Source organism: Delphinapterus leucas, chromosome 1 (assembly GCF_059928025.1).
Source record: "Delphinapterus leucas isolate spDelLeu-1000000601 "Yukka" chromosome 1, BTC_Dleu_Yukka2, whole genome shotgun sequence".
Classification (NCBI taxonomy): domain Eukaryota; kingdom Metazoa; phylum Chordata; class Mammalia; order Artiodactyla; family Monodontidae; genus Delphinapterus; species Delphinapterus leucas.
This window is the reverse complement of record NC_143129.1, coordinates 46,668,342-46,691,130: the sequence shown is the minus strand read 5'-3', so window position 1 is coordinate 46,691,130 and position 22,789 is coordinate 46,668,342. Positions and strand designations below refer to the sequence as shown.

Sequence of the window (22,789 nt, the reverse complement as noted above, 5' to 3'; positions counted from 1 at the left end):
CAATTTCACAGAGTGGCAGAAAGTCATAGATAGAACTTGAAAAGGAAATATATCCCATAGGAGGGCATAATTTGCCTTTGAAATCATACTTATTATTGTTGGTAGTAAAAGTTAAACCTTGTAGCCACCAATAAAATTAACTGTATACAGCAAATACACAGAAGAGCTTTAAAGAACTAAGTGGGTGAGTTGGCTTCTTATCTAGAAATTAAGTACCCAGAAGTTTAGAAAAAAAAAAAAAAAAGGACAAAACACACACATCTTTTTACTTGGGAAAAGAAATTAAATCTCAGAATTTATTAGTAAATAGAAAATTACAAAATAGCTTGACTCAAATATTTGAGTACTTTCAATATCTAAGGCAACAACTTTAGAGAGATAAAAATATCTTCCCTAGGATTTTCAAAATTCCTGAATACAAACCATTTGAAATCAATAAAGTGGAAATATTGCATTTTCCCCCTGAACATTTTTTAATGACAAACACAAAACAAAGAACAAAATACAAAGTCTATCAATAATCAATACTTATATTCTCAAACTGTCTCTTTTAATTATCTGTGGAATTGAGGAAGCTAATTTCATTTTGATTAATGTTCTCTCTAGAGCTAATGTTTAAAAAAATCTTAAGGCTTTTATTTTGTTTTTTAAAAAGAAAAAAACAAACCAAAATGTCCTAAGTCCTTTTAATTGGTCTTCTAGTACAATATGAGGAAAGAAAACACAGCTAGTACATTAGGGTCAAATTTAACTTTCCTGCACATTTTGCTCTTCCCCCAGAACATATATCAGGCACAGGGAAAGAAATTAAGGCAACTAAATTGTATAGTTTATAGCTTAGATTATACTTGCTATAACCTTCTATAACCAACATTTAAGCTTAAATTGTGTACTCAGTGACTCTAATTATTTCAAATGAATTTTTTGTATTTGTTATGCACCAAAATACAAAAACCACAAGTCCGAAACAAATTTCTACAGTTTGATGGAGAATATGGTTAAATAATTAATAAACAGTATCCTAAACAACCTTACTTCAATACTTTTCACAGCAGATATTTCAAACTTTTGTTTACATCATTTAACTTGTCTCACGTTTTGATTAAAATTCAGTGTTATAGAATCTACATATATGATATCAAAATGTCCTAAATAAGATTTATTTTAGACCTGACTCCCTTATCCACTGCTGAGAGCCCCATAGTTTTTCATTGGTCTTTTCTTCCCCCTTTAGATGTTCTTTCTCCTCAGCTATTCAGCTGCACGTTAATTATCTATCAATCTGTATTATCTTGAGCTTATATCTTTCTCCTAAGCTCTAGATATGCACTATCCAATGTGGTAGCCACCAGCCATTGTGGCTATTGAATTCCCAAACTATTATAAAGCAATGACACCATCATTGGAATGGATGGATAATCTTTCAAATGGACTATTTAAATAAACATTCTTTTGAGTACATTAATTATTGTATATTTATTAAAAATCAGTCTCATTAAATCATAATTACACCTCAGATCTTACTTGAATTTATATAAATCTGAGGAACTTAAGTCTAGAGGCTTACCATTTTTACTATATCAGAATACGCTGATTCAACAATTACACCACGATTAGTTGAAACATACTCAACCAGTTCATTCAATGTTGCTCTTTTAACTTCTTTGCTCTTCAAGTCTGAAACAGAGTCCATGAAATCAAAGAGTATGCAACACTGCTGCAGCTTCTGACAGAAAAGCTCTTGTTGTTCATTTGAAGTGGCATCTGTAAATAAAAATAAAGAGAAACTTAGAAATGACCTACTCAGAAGTTACCTTCATGTTTACCAATTTTGTAGAAGCTATTCACATACATAAAGTAAAACTTCTCTCAAAAACCTAGGGAGAAATTTACCCATCTAATCCCATTATTCACGCCAGACATGAATTTCTATCTTCCTCCTCTCTCACTACCCACAATCAATCATTAAATGTTATTGATTCCGTTTCTTTAATTTATCTGGAATCTATCCTTTTCTTGTCATTCCCTCTGCCACTTTAACAGCCCTCACATTCATCATTTAGACTACAGCAATGACACCCTAACTGCTTCTCTTGCCTGGGGCCATAACCTGCGATTCCTGATTTATCCTCTAAGCTACTTCAAAAGCTAAAATCTTGCTAAAATGAGAATCATTCTGATCATACTCAATACTTTTCAATGATCCTCCAAAAATTACAGAATGACGTTCAAACTCCTTAGGATTGTATACAAATGAAGCTGCCTATGGCCAAGAGTCATCTCTCAACACTATCTAGCATGCATCTTCACCTTAGTTAAACCACGCTCTCTGCAATTTCCTGAAGATTTTACACTGTTTCCTCTGCCTGGAATGCCCTTTTCCCACATTTCCACCCTGAGAACTCTCCCCATTTATTAAGTTTCAGCATAAGCATATTCCACTCTCAGAAGCTTTCTCTATGGCACTGAAGCTAAATTGGTTGGTTAATCCACATTGACCCAAATGTATCTTAGGTGCTATCTCTATTGTAGTATTTACTGTGCGATATGGCAGTTATATTTTACATGTATTATACTCTTAGACTACGAGGCCCCCAAAGACAGGAAACAAGTGTTCTCCCTTTCTTTCTCTCTCTCTCCCCCTCCCTCCGCCCTCTCATTATCTAGCACAGTACCTGCCACACAACATGCATTCAGTAAATGTTTATTGTTTTATCTTCTACTGAGTACAAAAATATGGGCACATTATAATCATTTGATTCTAACAAATATATTAAATCTTTTTGTTTGCAACATTCAAAAAGTAATGAAATTTCACTTCTGAATTTCAAATCTATAAACAAGGACCTTCAGTTATTCAGCTCAATTATTTGTTTCTTGAACTACTGAGATTAAATTTTTAAAAATCATGTATTCCAATACTGATATTGAGCTCATAGTATACAACAGTATTCCTTCATTCAAAACCAATGCCTGCTTTATATAAAGATAGAGGTAGAAATCTTCATAAAGATGATAACCTAACCAAGGATGCCCATGCTTTTTAATTCCTCTGGGGCAGGAAGCCAAGTGAAATTACTTTGCAGCTATATTCAAGTGCTGTCCTTAAAAAGCTGAGCTAGATAAGGTACTGCTAAAATATAGCAGGTCAGATATCCTAAGCCCACTCACACAAAAAAGACAAATACAGCATATCCTTTTGATTAGTCAATTTTGTTCAATAACTTAAAACATAATATTTACAAAAACACAAACATAGATATATTATAAAGAACAACAAAATTCACATGACTTTTGAAGTAAAAATATAAAGATTCTAAAAAAATTTTGAATTTGCTGCAACCCATTTATGGAAACTTCTTCTGTGGTAGTGCCGCACTTACAAAGAATTTGCATAACACTCTATGTTCCAAAATCAATAATGGCTCTCTGCTACATGAAAGCCAAGGTCTACAATCCTAAGACAGGCATCAGAGTTCATGTAATATTGACAGAGTACATGACATTTCTGATGATCACTTCCATAAAGTTTTTGATTCAAGAACACCTTTATTTGAACTGTTCTGTTGTAGGAACATTTTTATGTATCCTTTTAAAAAAAAGACCATTAAATCTGCAACTACTTTCAATACCAAGTAATTTGTTAAACAGTTATCTTTACCCAGAAGTTTATTAAACCTCATTCTACTGCGGGTGAGAGTGAAGCACCATCCAGCATACATACTGCATATAATCTTACCAGTCATAATTCACTATACTAGTTCATCCCAAAACAACCATCAGTTATTCTAAGTAGAATCTGCTCATTCCCTGAGACGTTAGCTATATCTTAAATGGCCTTTTTCTTAAATTCTCTTGGGGTTTTCTCCCTTAAAGTTAAAAAGGTATCCACTTAAGATTGGTATTTAGTTTATTTCGATTACTAAACAGACGTCTGCTTAATACAAATACTTGGCTTGAAAAACTAGAAGATGGACACCTGTCCTTTTTGTAAGCTTCCTAATCAGGCTAAACTTATTAGATTGGGTATGTATTATACATTAGAGAAGTGGGTAATAATTTGGGCTGTAAGAATCCTTCTCAACTCACACTGTACAAGAAATCCCCATAGTTCTCTCCATTACTCAGTAATATCTCTATTTATAAATATATCTACATCCTTATTGTATAGCTTTATACTGTCTATTATAACACATATCTTTATATATAGTTAAATTCCATTATAATGATGGTTTGGGGAAATAAGTGCCATACCTTTAGAAGGTAACTCAGTTTAAGAGAGTTAAAAAAAATTTTTTTAACTTATTTATTTATGTATGTATTTATTTTGGCTGTGTTGGGTCTTCATTTCTGTGTGAGGGCTTTCTCTAGTTGCGGCAAGGGGGGGCCACTCTTCATCGCAGTGCGCGGGCCTCTCACTATCGCGGCCTCTCTTGTTGCAGAGCACAGGCTCCAGACGCGCAGGCTCAGTAGTTGTGGCTCACGGGCCTAGTTGCTCTGCGGCATGTGGGATCTTCCCAGACCGGGGCTCGAACCCGTGTCCCCTGCATCGGCAGGCAGACTCTCAACCACTGTGCCACCAGGGAAGCCCCTTAAAATATTTTTAACCTTTTTTCCCTTATGTTAAAAAAATACAAACTCATACAATATCCCAGTTCAATCAGAGATCACCTTAGATAGCCAGCGCTATTCTCTCCTTCCGCCTCCAAACCACCTTCTCTATGTGAAATCACTCCTCTCTCTGTTCTCCAAAGGCCATATCTTTGTTCAGACTCTTCCCTACCTGAAATACCTTACCAGATTCCTCCCTTGTGTTTCCGAATCCTATTCACCCTTTAAGAATAAACTGAGGGCTTCCCTGGTGGCGCAGTGGTTGAGAGTCCGCCTGCCGATGCAGGGGACACGGGTTCGCGCCCCGGTCCGGGAAGGTCCCACATGCCGCGGAGCGGCTGGGCCTGTGAGCTATGGCCGCTGAGCCTGCGCGTCCAGAGCCTGTGCTCCACAACGGGAGAGGCCACAACAGTGAGAGGCCCACATACCGCAAAAAAAATAAAATAAAAAAATAAAAAAGAATAAACTGAAATCTCACATTCTCCACCAAATTTCCCTTAGGTAGGTCAGGATAAACTGATCCCTCCCTTCTCTGGACATCTGTAATACAATCTCAATCATACACTTGAGCATGCATTAACTTTGGGCCTGTATTTAATGAATATTTCTTTTAGCACTCATCAAAAGAATTCAGGTTCCTCAAGGGCAAGGATCATTCACTGAGCAGGCTTTCCTTTTTATCTCTTTTACTTCTAGCATAGGGTATATAAGGAGCCAACAAATGTGTATTTGATGGTAGAAAACACTCTGAATTTGAAGAATAAGATTATGCACTGAATTAAAATAGGCTATAGAACAAGGAAAAGAAACTGCATATCAAAGCTGGCATAAATAGTGAATTATTACATCATATCTATGCTTAAGAATTTATAACAATGACCATTTTTATCAATACCCTACCTTGATGGTTGATTTAAATGGATTAAATGAGATAATGATCATGAAGGTGAGTGCATATATGTCAAAGTAGGTACAAATGGAAGGCATTTTTCTCACCACAGGCTAGTAACCTACAGCTAACATGTTAGAAGACACAAAATGATTTTCAAGACTGACAAACAGTAGATTCAGGAACATGTTATATATAAAAAGGAAGTTTCTTTTTCTTTTTTCTTCTTTCTTTTTTTTAGGAAGTTTCTCTTTCTGGGCACCTAACTCTTGAGTTTCCTTGGGAAGAAATTAATGTTTTTCATAGCTTCTCCATTCAGTAATCCACTACTTAGCCTAAAGATTTCTTTGAAGTTGCTTTCTCCTCCAGAATTATATCCCAGCATCACCTAATATTTGGATGCAACAGGTCACATCTGGATTTTCCCAAACATTAGATATATTTAGAAAGCAGTTAACATTTCAACTCCTTTGGCTCTGAGTTGAAATAGAAATGTCCAAACCTCAATTATTTTTAGGTATTAGGGAATAGAAAAATCTTTTCCTACCTAACCCCTCCTGTAGGTAATACATGTTCTATTGAACAGTCTACTGTGCTACATAATAAAACATAATGCTGCAAACATTAGTGCTTCCTTCATGCCAAATACAACTCTGTTTCCTATGTCTATTTATTTAACTTTCAAAGCAGTCCTTTACGGTTAGTTTTGAAAGTTAGAGATGATTTCCTGCCTTCAAGAGCTTAGAAGCAGGTTGGGAAGACAAGATACAAAACATTAAAAAATAATGCTATCAGGCGATAAACAAATGTAAAAGGTATGGTTGTTTACCATACACACACACACACACACACACATATATATACACACAATCTATTCTCTATATAACCTGGAGTCAAAAAGAATTTGAGAGCACTTACAAGATTAAATATAAGGAGAACAATTAAAAATAAAATCAGGATTAATTAAAAGCAGGAAAGCTATAGATATTACAAGGTATTTGACTGCTATATTTAATCACTTTGTGTTGAGTTGCTTGGCAACTAAGGTAAAACAGCGGTGGAAGAGGTGATCAGATTGTAAAAGGTTAAGTGAGAGAAGAGAATGCTCCTGTCGCCTACTGTTGGCTGGCCTACTTCTAGGTTCAAGACAAGCAACCTTTTCATATAGATCGAAAACATTTTTATAATGGTTACCCTAGTAAGAAAAGATGAGATCATTGTTTTCATCATTAAAAAATTATAAAATATTTCACACTTGTCGATGTTTAATATAATCCCAACCCCTTTTTTTTTTTTTTTTTTTTTTGCGGTACGCGGGCTCACTGTTGTGGCCTCTCCCGCTGCGGAGCACAGGCTCTGGACGCGCAGGCTCAGCGGCCATGGCTCATGGGCCCAGCCGCTGCGCGGCACGTGGGATCCTCCCGGACTGGGGCACAAACCCGCGTCCCCTGCATCGGCAGGCGAACCCTCAACCACTGTGCCACCAGGGAAGCTCCTAATCCCAACTCTCAGGCACCTTTCTGAAACATCAATTTTCAGAATTTTCTTATAAGAAAACGAGACAAAAAGCAAAAAATATATTTCAGTAAGCTGAAAAAAGATCAGACTATATTCTGGCTATATTTCATAAATATGAATAATAAATACTTTGTGAGGAAAAGAATGGGTAATAATTCTGTTCACTAGGGAATTCCCTGGTGGTGGAGTGGTTAAGAGTCCGCCTGCCAAAGCAGGGGACACGGGTTTGATCACCGGCCCGGGAAGATCCCACATGCCATGGAGCAACTAAGCCCGTGCGCCACAACTACTGAGCCTGTACTCTAGAGCCCGCGAGTCACAACTACTGAGCCCACGCACCACAACTACTGAAGCCCACGCACCCTAAAACCCGTGTGCTGCAATTACTGGGCCTGCGTGCTGCAACTACTGAAGCCTGTGCGCCTAGAGCCCATGCTCCGCAACAAGAGAAGCTCGCACACTGCAACGAAGAGTGGCACTCACTTGCCACAACTAGAGAAAGCCCGTGCGCAGCAATGAAGACCCAACGCAGCCAAAAAAAAAAAAAAAAAAAAATTCTGTTCACTAAATGTAAAAAGCACTGACAGTATCTACACTGACCACTTTATACTTCAGCTTCCCCATTACAAGCATGCTTGCAGCAAATGAAGTCTGTCATACTCAGTGGTGTTTCAGTATGGCAATGCCTTACTTTTAGGCAGTTAGGTCACATGCTGTTTTTACTTGGCTATTTTTACTAGGCTTATGTTGATTATCCATTTGCCATTCTCACATGTGGATAATAATATCCATTCTGATTCCTATAGTGATAACTTCCTCACCTGGGATTCTCCCTGCAATATTAACTGATGTTATCCATCAGAATTCCACTTAGAGGTTCAAAAATAAAAATACCCCTGGAAACACACTAATTCACAGGAAAAATTCATAATACCTTACAGTGCTACATCATATAGCAACTGGAATGGTGGATGCTGACGATGTAATTGTTTTGCAACATGCCCCAAGTACAACACAGTATTTGCTAGTCACTCTGAAATTAATTACAGGAGACCCCAAAATTTTGTGGGAGTTTAAATCTGGACTTCTTGGAAAGATGACACTGTACCTATTTCAAATAAATATTAATTTCTTCCAAAATGTGTATATGAATCATGACCAAATAAAAGATGAGCATTTAAGATCCTGGTGACAGCCATTTAAATAAAGAGAGGGACTTCCTGGTAGCACAGTGGATAAGACTCCGCACTCCCAATGCAGGGGGCCCTGGTTCGATCCCTGATCAGGGAACCAGGTCCCACATTCATGACACAACTAAGAGTTCGCATGCCACAACAACTAAGAAGCCTGCCTGCCGCAACTAAGGAGCCAACGTGCGGTAACTAAGGACCCCGCAAGCCACAACTAAAACCCCAAGCAACCAAATAAATAAATATTAAAATAAACATAAATAAATAAGCAAAGAGAAAAACCCAGTCCTATACATAAACCTATTAGCATACCTTGACCTCCCCCTAAGTATTGATCTGGGAGCAATTCAGACCACCATTTATGATCATAGCATATTCAACAATCTTAAATGTCTTCAGTCTTTATGTTGCTTCAAAGAAACTTAATCACAACTTAAGAATATAATGTAACAGACCTGAAACACCAATATATTATATTCATATTTATAGGCGTCTCTTCACTAACAATATCAGAGCTAAGGATTTACTAAAAGTGCTCTTCTAAAAAATATTATTAAATCCCCAATATAAAAAGCTCTTCATGTAAAGTATTAAAGATGCAAGAAAAGCTACACAATCAAGGAATTATCTAAAAAACAGATATGTGTGCAAAACACATAATAGTTAAAATCTGACTGGAAGATGAATTCTTTTTTTTTTTATACAGCAGGTTCTTATTAGTTATCCATTTTATACATATTAGTGTATACATGTCAACCCCAACCTCCCAGTTCATCCCAACACCACCACCCCACGCCACTTCCCCCCTTGGTGTCCATACGTTTGTTCTCTACATCTGTGTCTCTATTTCTGCCCAGCAAACCAGTTCATCTGTACCGTTTTTCTAGATTCCACATATATGTGTTAATATACAATATTTGTTTTTCTCCTTCTGACTTATTTCACTCTGTATGACAGTACCTAGATCCATCCACATCTCTAAAAATGACCCAATTTCATTCCTTTTTATGGCTGAGTAATATTCCATTGTATATACGTACCACTTCTTCTTTATCCATTTGTCTGTCGATGGGCATTTAGGTTGCTTCCATGACCTGGCAAGTGTAAATAGTGCTGCAGTGAACATTGGGGTGCATATGCCTTTTTGAATTATGGTTTTCTGTGGGTATATGCCCAGTAGTGGGATTGCTGGGTCATATGGTAATTCTATTTTTAGTTTTTTAAGGAACCTCCATACTGTTCTCCACAGGGGCTGTATCAATTTACATTCCCACCAACAGTGCAAGAGGGTTCTCTTTTGTCCACACCCTGTCTAGCATTTGCTGTTTGTAGATTTTCTGATGATGCCCATTCTAACTGGTGTGAGGTGATACCTCATTGTAGTTTTCACTTGCATTTCTCTAATAACTAGTGATGTTGAGCAGCTTTTCATGTGCTCCTTGCCCATTGGTATGTCTTCTTTGGAGAAATGTCTATTTTAGGCCTTTTGCCCATTTTTGGATTGCGTTGTTTGTTTTTTTAATATTGAGCTGCATGAGCTGTTTATATATTTTAGAGATTAATCCTTTGTTGATTCATTTCCAAATATTTTCTCCCATTCTGACGGTTCTCTTTTGGTCTTGTTTGCAGTTTCCTTTGCTGTGCAAAAGCTTTTAAGTTTCATTAGGTCCTATATGTTTATTTTTGTTTGTATTTCCATTACACTAACAGGTGAATCAAAAGAGATCTTGCTGTGATTTATGTCAAAGAGTGTTCTTCCTATATTTTCCTCTAAGAGTTTTATAGTGTGCGATCTTACACTTAGGTCTCTAATCCATTTTGAGTTTATTTTTGTGTATGGTGTTAGGGAGTGTTCTAATTTCATTCTTTTACATATAGCTGCCAGTTTTCCCAGCACCACTTATTGAAGAGACTGTCTTTTCTCCATTGTATATCCTTGCCTCATTTGTCATATATTAGTTGACCATAGGTGCGTGGGTTTATCTCTGGGCTTTCTATCCTGTTCCATTGAGCTACATTCCTGTTTCTATGCCAGTACCATATTTTCTTGATTACTGTAGCTTTGTAGTATAGTCTGAAGTCAGGGAGATTGATTCCTCCAGCTCCGTTTTTTCCCCTCAAGCCTGCTTTGGCTATTTGGGGTCTTTTGTGTCTCCATACAAATTTTAAGGAGTTTTTGTTCTAGTTCTGTAAAAAATGCCATTGGTAATTTGATAGGGATTGCATTTGATCTGTAGATTGCTTTGGGTAGTATAGTCATTTTCACAATATTGATTCTTCCAAACAAAGAACATGGTATATCTCTCCATCTGTTTGTATCATCTTTAATTTCTTTTATCAGTGTCTTATAGTTTTCTGCATACAGGTCTTTTGTCTCCCCAGGTAGGTTTATTCTTAGGTATTTTATTCTTTTTGTTGCAATGGTAAATGGTAGTGTTTCCTTAATTTCTCTTTCAGATTTTTCATCATTAGTGTATAGGAATGCAAGAGATTTCTGTGCATTAATTTTGTATCCTGCAACTTTACCAAATTCATTGATTAGCTCTAGTAGTTTTCTGGTGGCATCTTTAGGATTCTCTATGTATACTACCATGTCATCTGCAAACAGTGACAGTTTTACTTCTTGTTTTCCAATTTGCATTCATTTTATTTCTTTCTCTTCTCTGACTGCCGTGGCTAGGACTTCCAAAACTCTGTTGAATAATAGTGATGAGAGTGGCCATCCTTGTCTTTTTCTTGATCTTGGAGGAAATGCTTTCAGTTTTTCACCACTGAGAATGATGTTTGCTGTGGGTTTGTCGTATATGGCCTTTATTATGTTGAGGTAGGTTCCCTCTATGCCCACTTTCTGGAGAGTTTTTATCATAAATGGGTGTTGAATTCTGTCAAAAGCTTTTTCTGCATCTATTGAGATGATCATATGGTTTTTATTCTTCAATTTGTTAATATGGTGTATCACATTGATTGATTTGCGTATACTGAAGAATCCTTGCATCCCTGGGATAAATCCCACTTGACCATGATGTATGATCCTTTTAATGTGCTGTTGGAGTCTGTTTGCTAGTACTGTGTTGAGGATTTTTACATCCATATTCATCAGTGATACTGGTCTGTAACTTTCTTTTTTTGTAGTATCTTTGTCTGGTTTTGGTATCAGGGTGATGGTGGCCTCATAGAATGAGTTTGGGAGTGTTCCTTCCTCTGCAATGTTTTGGAAGAGTTTGAGAAGGATGGGTGTTAGCCCTTCTCTAAATGTTTGATAGAATTCACCTGTGAAGCCATCTGGTCCTGGACTTTTGTTTGTTGGAAGATTTTTAATCACAGTTTCAATTTCATTACTTGTGATTGGTCTGCTCATATTTTCTATTTCTTCATGGTTCAGTCTTGTAAGGTTATACCTTTCTAAGAATTTGCCCATTTCTTCCAGGTTGTCCACTTTATTGGCATAGAGTTGCTTGTAGTAGTCTCTTAGGATGCTTTGTATTTCTGTGTTGTCTACTGAAACTTCTCCTTTTTCATTTCTAATTTTATTGAGTCCTCTCCCTCTTTTTATTGATGAGTCTGGCTAATGGTTTATCAATTTTGTTTATCTTCTCAAAGAACCAGCTTTTAGTTTTATTGATCTTTGCTACTGTTTTCTTTGTTTCTATTTCATTTATTTCTGCTCTGATCTTTATGGTTTCTTTCCTTCTACTAACTTTGGGTTTTGTCTGTTCTTCTTTCTCTAGTTCCTTTAGGTGTAAGTTTAGATTGTTTATTTGAGATTTTTCTTATTTCTTGAGGTAGGCCTGTATTGCTATAAACTTCTCTCTTAGAACTGCTTTTGCTGCATTCCATAGGTTTTGGATCGTCATGTTTTCGTTGCCGTTTGTCTCTAGGTATTTTTTGATTTCCTCTTTGATTTCTTCAGTGATCTCTTGGTTATTTAGTAACGTATTGTTTAGCCTCCATGTGTTTGTTTTTTATGTTTTTTTCTCTGTAACTGATTTCTAATCTCATAGCGTTGTGGTCAGAAAAAATGCTTGATATGATTTCAATTTTCTTAAATTTACTGAGGCTTGTTTTGTGACCCAAGATGTGATCTATCCTTGAGAATGTTCCGTGCGCACTTGAGAAGAAAGTGAAATCTGCTGTTTTTGGATGGAATGTCCTATAAATATCAATTAAATCTATCTGGTCTATTGTGTCATTTAAAGCTTGTGTTTCCTTATTAATTTTCATTTTGGATGATCTGTCCATTGGTGTAAGTGAGGGGTTAACATCCCCCACTATTACTGTGTTACTGTCAATTTCCTCTTTTAGAGCTGTTAGCAGTTGCCTTATGTATTGAGGTGCTCCTATGTTGGGTGCATATAGATTTATAATTGTTATATCTTCTTCTTGGATTGATCCCTTGATCATTATGTAGTGTCCTCCTTTGTCTCTTGTAACATTCTTTATTTTAAAGTCTATTTTACCTGATATGAGTATTGCTACTCCAGCATTCTTTTGATTTCCATTTGCATGGAATATCTTTTTCCATCCCCTCACTTTCAGTCTGCATGTGTCCCTAGGTCTGAAGTGGGTCTCTTGTACACAGCATATAGATGGGTCTTGTTTTTGTATCCATTCAGCGAACCTGTGTCTTTTGGTTGGAGCATTTAATCCATTCACGTTTAAGGTAATTATTGATATGTATGTTACTACTACTATTTTCTTAATTGTTATGCATTTGTTTTTGTAGGTCCTTTTCTTCTCTTGCGTTTCCCACTTAAAGAAGTTCCTTTAGCATTTGTTGTAGAGCTGGTTTGATGGTGCTGAATTCTCCCAGCTTTTGCTTTTCTGTAAAGCTTTTGATTTTCCGTTGATTCTGAATGAGATCCTTGCTGGGTAGAGTAATCTTGGCTGTAGGTTCCCTTTCATCCCTTTAAACCCCTTCCCATTCATCACTTTAAATATATCATGCCACTCCCTTCTGGCTTGTAGAGTTTCCTTTTTTTTTTTTGCGGTATGCAGGCCTCTCACTGCTGTGGCCTCTTCCGCTGCGGAGCACTGGCTCTGGACACACAGGCTCAGTGGTTACGGCTCACGGGCCCAGCCGCTCCGCAGCATGTGGGATCCTCCTGGACCAGGGCACGAACCCGCACCCCCCGCACCAGCAGGCGGACTCTCAACCACTGCATCACCAGGGAAGCCCTGGCTTTTAGAGTTTCTGCTGAGAAATCAGCTGTTAACCTTATGGGAGTTCCCTTGTATGTTATTTGTCGTTTTTTCCCTTGTTGCTTTCAATGATTTTTCTTTGCCTTTAATTTTGTCAATTTGATTACTATGTGTCTCAGCGTGTTTCTCCAGCGTGTCCTGCCTGCAACTCTGCACTTCGTGGATTTGGGTGGCTATTTCCTTTCCCACGTTAGGGAAGTTTTAAACTATAATCTCTTAAAATATTTTCTCGGGTCCTTTCTCTCTCTCTTCTCCCTCTGGGACCCCTATAATGCAAATATTGCTTTGTTTAATGCTGTTCCAGAGGTCTCGTAGGCTGTCTTCATTTCTTTTCATTCTTTTATCTTTAGTCTGTTCCACTAAAGACAGACTAGTGAATTCCACCATTCTGTCTTCCACGTCACTTATCCGTTCTTCTGCCTCAGTTATTCTGCTATTGATTCCTTCTAGTGTATTTTTCATTTCACTTACTGTATTGTTCATCTCCGTTTGTTTGTTTTTTAATTCTTCTAGGTGTTTGTTCTTCAATTCTTCTAGGTCTTTGTTAAACCTTTTTTGCAGCTTCTCGATCTTTGCCTCCATTCTTTCACTATCATTATTCTGAATTCTTTTTCTGGAAGGTTACCTATCTCCATTTTAGTTGTTTTTCTGGGATTTTATCTTGTTCCTTCATCTGGTACATAGCCCTCTGCCTTTTCATCTTGTCCATCTTTCTGTGAATGGGGTTTTTGTTCCACAGGCTGCAGGATTGTAGTTCTTCTTGCTTCTGCTGTCTGCCCTCTCAAGATGAATTCTTTAAAAACTTAACTATCTTCTATTTTATTATTATGACTGAAACTTGATCGGACTCAAGAATTCTTACCACTGTTGAGATCCATGGCCTTAGGCAGAGAGAGAATCAAGATAATTCTAGAGAAGTGAGGCATTTCATCTTTGGAGAATTATTAACACAACTATTAAAACTCACAAAAGCCCAGCTAGATTTTTCCTACTTATCTCTAAATTGTTAAGTTTTTTCAATACTCAACTTGAAGATGTATCTGGCTCACACTTTAAAAAATAGTGCTCTAGAGAACTGTTTTTCAAAGTGTGGGTTGCAATGTGTTAGTGGGTAGAATAAGATAACTTTAGTGGGTCACAACCAGAACTTAAAATAAATATAAAATATCAGCATATTGCATGTAAGAGTGTTATTTTATGAAACATTATATGAGAACTGAGTTGTAAAGTAAAATGTGTTTCTTGTTATAGTTTTCAGTCAAAAAAAAAAAAACCCTGTAAACCACTGCTGTACAATATGTAAAGTACAATAAGATCCCACACTACATAGCACGCCCAAGATCACAAAGAATATCTGTAATAAAAATGGGATTCAAATCACCTAGAATGCAAGGAAAACAAGTGTTATATAAAACTACTGTCTTTGAAATGTCAACTGTTCCTTTAATAGCTATTTTCTAAATCTTTACCCACTTACAGATCACAGTGCATATACTTAAAAATGGCAAATTTGTTTATCTCCTTCCCTTTACTCTAAAACAGAAGTCTCCAACGTTTTTGGCAACTGGTTTCACGGTAAACAATTTTTCCATGGACCAGGGGGTGTGGGGGGTTTGGGGGTAAGGTAAGGATGGTTCAGGCAGTAATGCGAGAGATGGGGAGTTTTGCTCGCCTGCTGCTCACCTCCTGCTGGGTGGCCCAGTTCCACAGACCATTACTCGTCTGAGGCCCAGGGTTGGGGACCCCTGCTCTAGAAGATTAGACCAGAAAAAAGAGAGAGAGAAAGAGAGAAAGGGGGGGGGAGGGAGGGAGGGAGGGAGGGGGATAAATCCACAATACCAAAGAGAACAGAAGAATGGTCCCCCAGGCAAAAGACAATCAAATTTCTGGAAGATTCGAAGGACATTAAGTGGTAAGTGACAAAACCAAAAAAGAGGAACTCACATCCTAGAATAAACAGAAAATGTATTACAGGTGAGGTTCCTACAGAACTACAGATTAGAAACACTAGATGAAATAGAAGACGGATTAAGACGTGAACTGAAAATAGGGGGGATGACATAAATCTGTATGTGCTATGCAGTTTACTACCCCACTCCAAAAGACAGTGAAGCATTCATGCTCCAGGCAAAAACAAAATCAAAAAGAAAACCCAAGAAACAAAAAAACAAAAACAAAACCTGGAAATTCTTCCCTAAAGAAACTGAATAGTCCCAGAGAAATATTCATACATTCTAGCTTTTAACTAGTTCCCTGCCCGATTACTCTAAACAAAACTAGACCGTCAACAAATCCCATCCAACTTCTGAAGTGACTTTTTTTTTGTTCACTCATACGTATCAATAGATTATAAAGGATCACCAGATATTCGAGGAAAGCCTATAACATGAAAAAAAAACTAAATCAACAGAGGAAAAAAACCTAAACAAAGGGATAATTTAGTTAACACCAAAATTTCAGATGTCCAGGAAAAAAGACTAAAAGCTTTCAAATTAAAAAGTCACTCAAAAAAGAACCAGAGGCAGATCTCCATCAGACTTCTTATCAGCAAGAGTGATGCCAGAATATAATGGGGCTCTGCCACTAGAATTCTTTTTTTTTTTTGCGGTACACGGGCCTCTCCCTGTTGTGGAGCACAGGCTCCGGGCACACAGGCTCAGCGGCCATGGCTCACAGGTCCAGCCGCTCTGTGGCATGTGGGATCTTCCCAGACCAGGGCACGAACCCGCGTCCCCTGCATCGGCAGGCAGGCTCTCAACCACTGCGCCACCAGGGAAGCCCTGCCACTAGAATTCTTATGCCAATCTAGAACTCTGTAACTAGCCAAGTATCAATAAAGTATACTGGTTCAAAAAGGGCATTTTCAGACATGCAAATACTTGGAAAACTTAGCACCCTCATATCCTTTCATAGGAAATTCTGAGGACATGATGTAGCAATAGGGAGAAAGAGAAAGGAATGGAATCCAGGAATTAGGGAAATTCAAGAAAGCAGGACTAGAGAACAAGTGGATCAGTTTAGAGCAGGAGGAAAGAAGGCCCCATGAGAGTGGTCTCTAAAGCAGAATCATTAGGATATCTTACCACATGGAGATTTGGAGGAAAAAACCGTGAGTATGTTAAAGGTGCAAAAAAAAGACAATTAGAAACTCCAGGAAATACTAAAAATAGTATATAAGAAAGGAAATATAATTACATTATGCAGCTCTGAAGCCTACACAGTCACACAATATAAACCTTATTCACTGGCTTTCAACTTTTAGAATTAACTTACAATTTACAGAAAACTTAATTATGGCTACAGAATATGTTATTAGCCTTAAAAATGTAAAGATGACAAAAGCTGAGGGTAAAAGGAAGAGGAGGAGAAACTGAGGGGCACTACCTTTCCAACTTCATTTCCCATCATTTCCCCCTTTACATCCCACGTTCCATTTATACTGATACTTAAAGTTCCCCAAATGGCCTATTTGCACATGCACTGGTTGGGATGCACTCTCCCATCATTATTCTTCATTCCCTGCAGACGCAAATAAAGACAATGCCCATCCAAATACTACCCAATGAGTAAAAAGCTTTAGCCAAAGGATTTGACGTCTACCAGGACCATTAAACACGACTATATCCTCTGTTGTGAGACAGAGAATCAGGTTATGTTACGCCTAATACCATTAAATATTTATAAAACTTCCCTTGTTCTAATTCCATGCTTATCAAGTGTAGTAGTTCTAAAATTAGTCCACAAATTATTTTGACACTCCTCTCTTCAAAAGGTGGAGTCTACTTCTCCTGTGAATGTGGGCTGGACTAAAGCGACTGGCTTCTAGGGAACAGACTGAGTATTGCAGAAGTGCTGCTACATGACTTCTAAGGTGGATTCTTCCTGGAAATATCTTGGAGTCATGAGAGACCTCAAGGTTCACAAATAAACTATTTGAGAAAAATAATACCTATGTAGTTGAGTACATAGCCTAGCTGATCACACTGACTCATTTGTTATTAGAAAACTTTGTAAGAATTTTTTTGAAGTAAATTAGAGTCTTTAGAAAAATATAAGGAAGTTTTACACTGTACTCTCTGGTGTCAGTTTACGAAACCTATTTAGAAAGACTGTACCACCAATTCAAGAGGTATTTAAGACAAGTTCAGGTTTTCTAACATTGTACAACTGTATCTGACTACAGAAATATCATGGAACGTGAAAACTCTCATTCTCAACCACATGGGTATGTTTCCCATGGTGTTCATGATGAATTTTCAATGTCTGAATTTATTCCTCTGCCTTACACATGCAAATACATCGTTTCTTCTTATACACAATACAAATATAAATTAGCCAAGCTCAAGACACAGTAATAAATGCCAATTTATTAATTTAGGATGAGAAATTACTCCATGTAATATATTAAAATACTCTAATTATATTAAAATATAATTAGACCTTAGGCAGACCTACAGGAGAAACCAATCCATAATCAGAATGATGTCTGGTGTATTAATTTTCTATTGCTTAATAATAAATTATCCCAAACTTTAGTGGTTTAAAACAACAATTATTATACTATCTATCACGATTTCTTTGAGTCAGAGATTCAGACAGGACACAGCAGAGACAGCTTATCTCTGCTCCATGATGTCTAAGGCCTCAGCTAGAAAACTAGAAAGCTAGGGACTAGACTCATGTGAGGACTCAATCATTCATATGTCTTGCAGTTGATTCTGGCCTTTGGCTGAAGGACTAGTTGGGGCTAGTGCCAGAACCCCCACATGTGACCTCTCCATGTGGCCTGAGCTTCCTCATAATATGGTGACTGGGTTCCAGGGGCAAGTAATTTGAGAGGTCTAACGAAGTACAAATATGACTTTTATGAAGAAAATTATAAAACTTTTAAGAAATATATCGAAGACGTAAGTAACATACATTGTATCCATGGATGAGAATATTCAACATCTTCCCCAATGATTCTGTACAGGGAATAAAGTTTGGATTGCAACAGGGTGTTTTGTTGGAACTTGAAGACTTGCTCTTAAAATCTGTCTGGAAAAATAAAGAGCCAAGAATAGCCAACATGATTTTTAAGATGAAGGGAACAGTCATCTTACCACATATAGTAATTAAAACTAAATGGTGGGGGCTTCCCTGGTGGCACAGTGGTTAAGAATCCACCTGCCAATGCAGGAGACACGGGTTCAAGCCCTGGTCTGGGAAGATCCCACATGCCGTGGAGGAACTAAGCCCATGCACCACAACTACTGAGCCTGCGCTCTGGAGCCTGTGAGCCACAACTACTGAGCCCACGTGCCACAACTAAGACCCAATGCAGCCAAGTAAATAAAATATATAAAATTATTTTAAAATAACAAAATTAAATGGTATTGTGCAGGAATACCATGGGGAGGTGTGAATAAGGCACCTGGAAACATGCCAGTGTACATACATAGGAGGTTAATATATAATAGAATTGGTGTTTTAAAAAGTCAGTGCAGAATTTTAAAATAAATTATGCAAGGACCACTGTCTATTCATATAAAAAAATTAGATTCCCTCCTTCACATCATTTATAAAAATTAATTCTAAGAGAACTAAAAAACTAAATGTGAATAGGAAAATTATAAAACATTTAAGCGTTTTATAACCAACTCTGGATGGTATCCAGAATGCACACAAAAAAATCTATAAATCAGTAAGAAAAAGGCAAATAAACCTATAGAAGGGCACATGAAACACAACTGACCAATCAACATATGAAAAGACATTTAACCACACTGGTAAGGAGAAAAATGTAAATATGTATTATATAAACTATATATATGAATTTATGTATGAAATGCCATACATCACTTCATACCCATTGCATAAGGATGACAAGAAGTGTGGGCAAGACTTCTGCTTCTGGCAGATTAATCTTCCTATAGTAAACTACTGAAAACTGGAAAAATATACGAAATAATTGTTTTCAGATGTTGAAAATCAGGTAGTATGGGACTTCGATCCCTGAGAGAAGGAAAACAGAGTGAGTCCCATAATTGCACCAGTTCTACCTGTTAACACTTTCCAGATTGCAGCATAGGGAGAAGCAATATAGCTTCAAAATAGCCAGCAGCCTTACTGAGCTGAATAGACAGAGTAGATCAGGGCTACTGAGGTGGCTAGAATTTGTATGGAAAAGTACTAAAGAGAAGGTAACTATACAGAAAAGGAATTTTCTACTTTTCTATTTATATTGAAGTAATGATATGATTTTTCTCTTTTATTTTATTTATTCAGCAAATCAGTTTTTAATGTAAACCAGCCTTGGATTCCTGGCATAAATCCCACATATCATGATGTATCATCCTATGTATATGTTGCTAAATTCAATTTGCTATACTTCTGTATAAGATTTTTCCGTCTATGCTCATAAGGGATATTGGTCTGTAATTATCTTTTTTTATAATGTCCTTGACAGGGTTTTTAATGAGGATTCAATTAAATAGATATGACTTATTCAGACTTTTGTTTCTTCTTGTGTCAGTTTGAGAAAGCTGTTTATTAAGGGATTTTCCCAATTCCTCTAAGTTTTCAAATTTACTGGCATTATTACATACCTGTAAGCTATGAAATCCTAGATAATTGTAAAGTACTAATTTTTACTGTAAAAGAAGCTAAATTTTTAGTCCACAGGGAGATCAACTTTTAGCAAGACAAGGTTAAGAGCTCCACAGACCTGCTCTCCAGTGAAGCTGATGAAAATCATTTTTAAAACAACCTTTTAAAGCCTCTGGAAATGGTCCTAAGTTAAAAAAGTAAATGAGGAAACATCTATCCAAGAATATCTATGAAAATTTAGCAAGAAAAGCCAGTCTTGGTATCTGAACCAAGACAGCCTCCTCCCAGCTCAGTAGGCAGAAACTCCACTCCAGAGAGGTGCAGTCAAGAACACAAGGCTTGGGGCTTCCCTGTTGGCACAGTGGTTAAGAGTCCGCCTGCCAGTGCGGGGGACACAGGTTTGAGCCCTAGCCTGGGAAGATCCCACATGCCGCAGAGCAACTAAGCCCGTGTGCCGTAACTATTGAGCCTGTGCTCTAGAGCCCGCGAGCCACAACTACTGAGCCTGCATGCCACAACTACTGAAACCCACGCACCTAGAGCCCCTGCTCTGCAACAAGAGAAGCCACCGCGATGAGAAGGCTGCGCACCGCAACGAAGAGTAGCCCCCACTCGCCACAACCAGTGAAAGTCCGCGCACAGCAACGAGGACCCAACGCAGCCAAAAATAAAAGTAAAAAAATAAATTAAAAAAAAAAAAAAGAACACAAGGCTCCCTCTACCTCCAGCTCCCAGTCAGACAGCTTTCTTCAGATGTGGAGCAGAATGCTGGCATTTCTCATTCTGCCCACAGCTACCTGTTGCTGAGGCCAATTTCCAGGCCAGTGTAGTTGAAAAGAGGGGCTCCCTTCTTCTGCCCAACCTGTATTTCTGGGACAGAGACTCTATTTTTGGTGCAGAACCACTCACTGAGAATACTGGAGCCCTGATTACCTGAGTCTTGGCCTGTAATGCTATGGTTCCATATTGGAAGAGGAAAAGCCAAGATCTCAGGCTACTGCCCCCTCTCCACCTCACGTTCAGCTCCTAAAGTGTGTTGTCCCTCAGAGAGAAGTCTGTTATTTTCCCCACCACCAGCTCCAGAGCCCTGGCTCAGAGATTTTGCCTGGGGCAGTGGGGTAGTGGGGAAGCAAGCCATGTCTCTTTCCAAAGACTTCATTTTCAACAGAGAATGGGAAAGTTCAAGCTTAAATTCAAGCTTAACCCCTCAAAACAATGGAGGTGTGGTAAAAGGTAATGGAGACATTTGCAGGTTCAATGAGGATATAAGGCTAAACTCTAGGCTGGCTAGTTTGCAGGTCAACACCAGGGAAAGGAACAGCTTGGAGGAGCCCTCTTGGTGTCAGAACAAATATCAAACACTGATGTCAGGAAATATTCCTTCAAAGGAGCCCAAATTTGATTGGATTGCTCTGTAGAACAAGTATGCTCCACGGCATTGTTGAAAACAAGTAAGCAATTAGCTGAAAGTCACTGGAATTTAAAGCTGGGGCTGTGGTCAGGAGGAGACAAAGAGAGCCCTGTCACAACTACTGTTATCTCGGGGGACTATGGGCATACCCAAAACTGCCTTGCTGAGGAACACCAGAGGCTTAATGCTGTGGTGGAGGAAAACGTCACCCAGTCACTAAACAAACAAACAAACAACAGTAACAGGCCCCAAAGGGTAGGACCAGTACCCAGGGCTGCTAGACTATGTTGTCTAAAATGTCCAGTTTACAACAAAAAAATTACAAGATGTGCAAAGAAACAGGAAAGTATGACCTATACACTAGGAAAAAAAAAAAAAGGCAAAAGAAACTGCCTGTGAGAGCAATTAGATGTTGGATTTAACAGAAAATGACTTCAAAGCAGCTACTGTAAATATGTTCAAAGAAATAAAGGAAACCATGGTTAAAGAAGTAGAGAAGATGTGACAATGTCAAATCAAATAGAGGATACCAATTAAGAGACAGAATTAACACACACACACACAGAGAAACAAACGGAAATTCTGCATCGAAAAGTATAATAACAAAATGGAAAATTCACCAGAGGGACTCAACAGTAGACATGACTGTCAGAAGAAAGAATTACAGAACTTTGAAGACAGAATGACAGAAATTAGGAAATGAGAACAGAGAGGAAAAAATAAGAGATGAAGAAAAATGAATAGAGCTTCTTGGGACTTCATCAGGTTTGACACATGCACGTAATGGGAGTACAATAAGGAAAGGAGAGAAAGGAGCAAAATTTTAAAACTTTGAAGAAATAATGACTGAAAACTTCCCAAATTTATTGAATAACACTAACCTACACATTGAGGAAGCTTAACAAACTCCAAGAAGGAAAAATTCAAGGAGATCCACAAATACACATATCATAGTAAAAATGCTGAAAGTTAAAGACAGGAGAAAATCTTGAAAGCAGCAAAAGAAAAACAAATAGATTGTACAGGGATAAGATTAACAGCTGACTTCTCAGCAGAGACAGTAGAGGCCAGAAAACAGCAGAATAACATATTCAAACTGCTCAAAGAAAAAAGCCATCAACCAAAAATCCTGCAAAGCTCTCTTTAAAAAATGAAGGCAAAATAAAGACATTCCCAGATAAACAAAAAAATGAGAGAATTTATCACTAGCCAACCTTCCTTAAAGGAATTTCTTCAGGCTGAAAGCAAATGACTACAGAAAGTAATTCAAATTCACACACACACACACACAAAGAGCAACAGTAAAGGTATTTATATAATTATAAAAGACAGTATAAATGCATATTTTTTCTTTCTCTCTTAACTGATTTTTTAAATTGTATA

The 22,789-nt window shown here is 37.6% G+C and overlaps 1 protein-coding gene across 6 annotated transcripts in view; it reads right to left on the bottom strand.

The window, feature by feature from the left end:
- Positions 1-22,789, bottom strand: part of PPP2R5A (protein phosphatase 2 regulatory subunit B'alpha) — a 183,345-nt gene that overhangs the window by 44,575 nt on the left and 115,981 nt on the right. For 4 of the 6 annotated variants that reach the window (XM_089909469.1, XM_089909472.1, XM_022593431.3 and 1 more), the window contains one exon: positions 1,568-1,764. In XM_089909469.1, coding sequence (XP_089765595.1) covers positions 1,568-1,764 — 197 coding nt within the window. Of the gene's footprint in view, positions 1-1,567; positions 1,765-18,327; positions 20,679-22,789 lie in introns of those variants that run through there. The other 2 variants (XM_089909480.1, XM_089909474.1) reach the window with 2 other exon arrangements.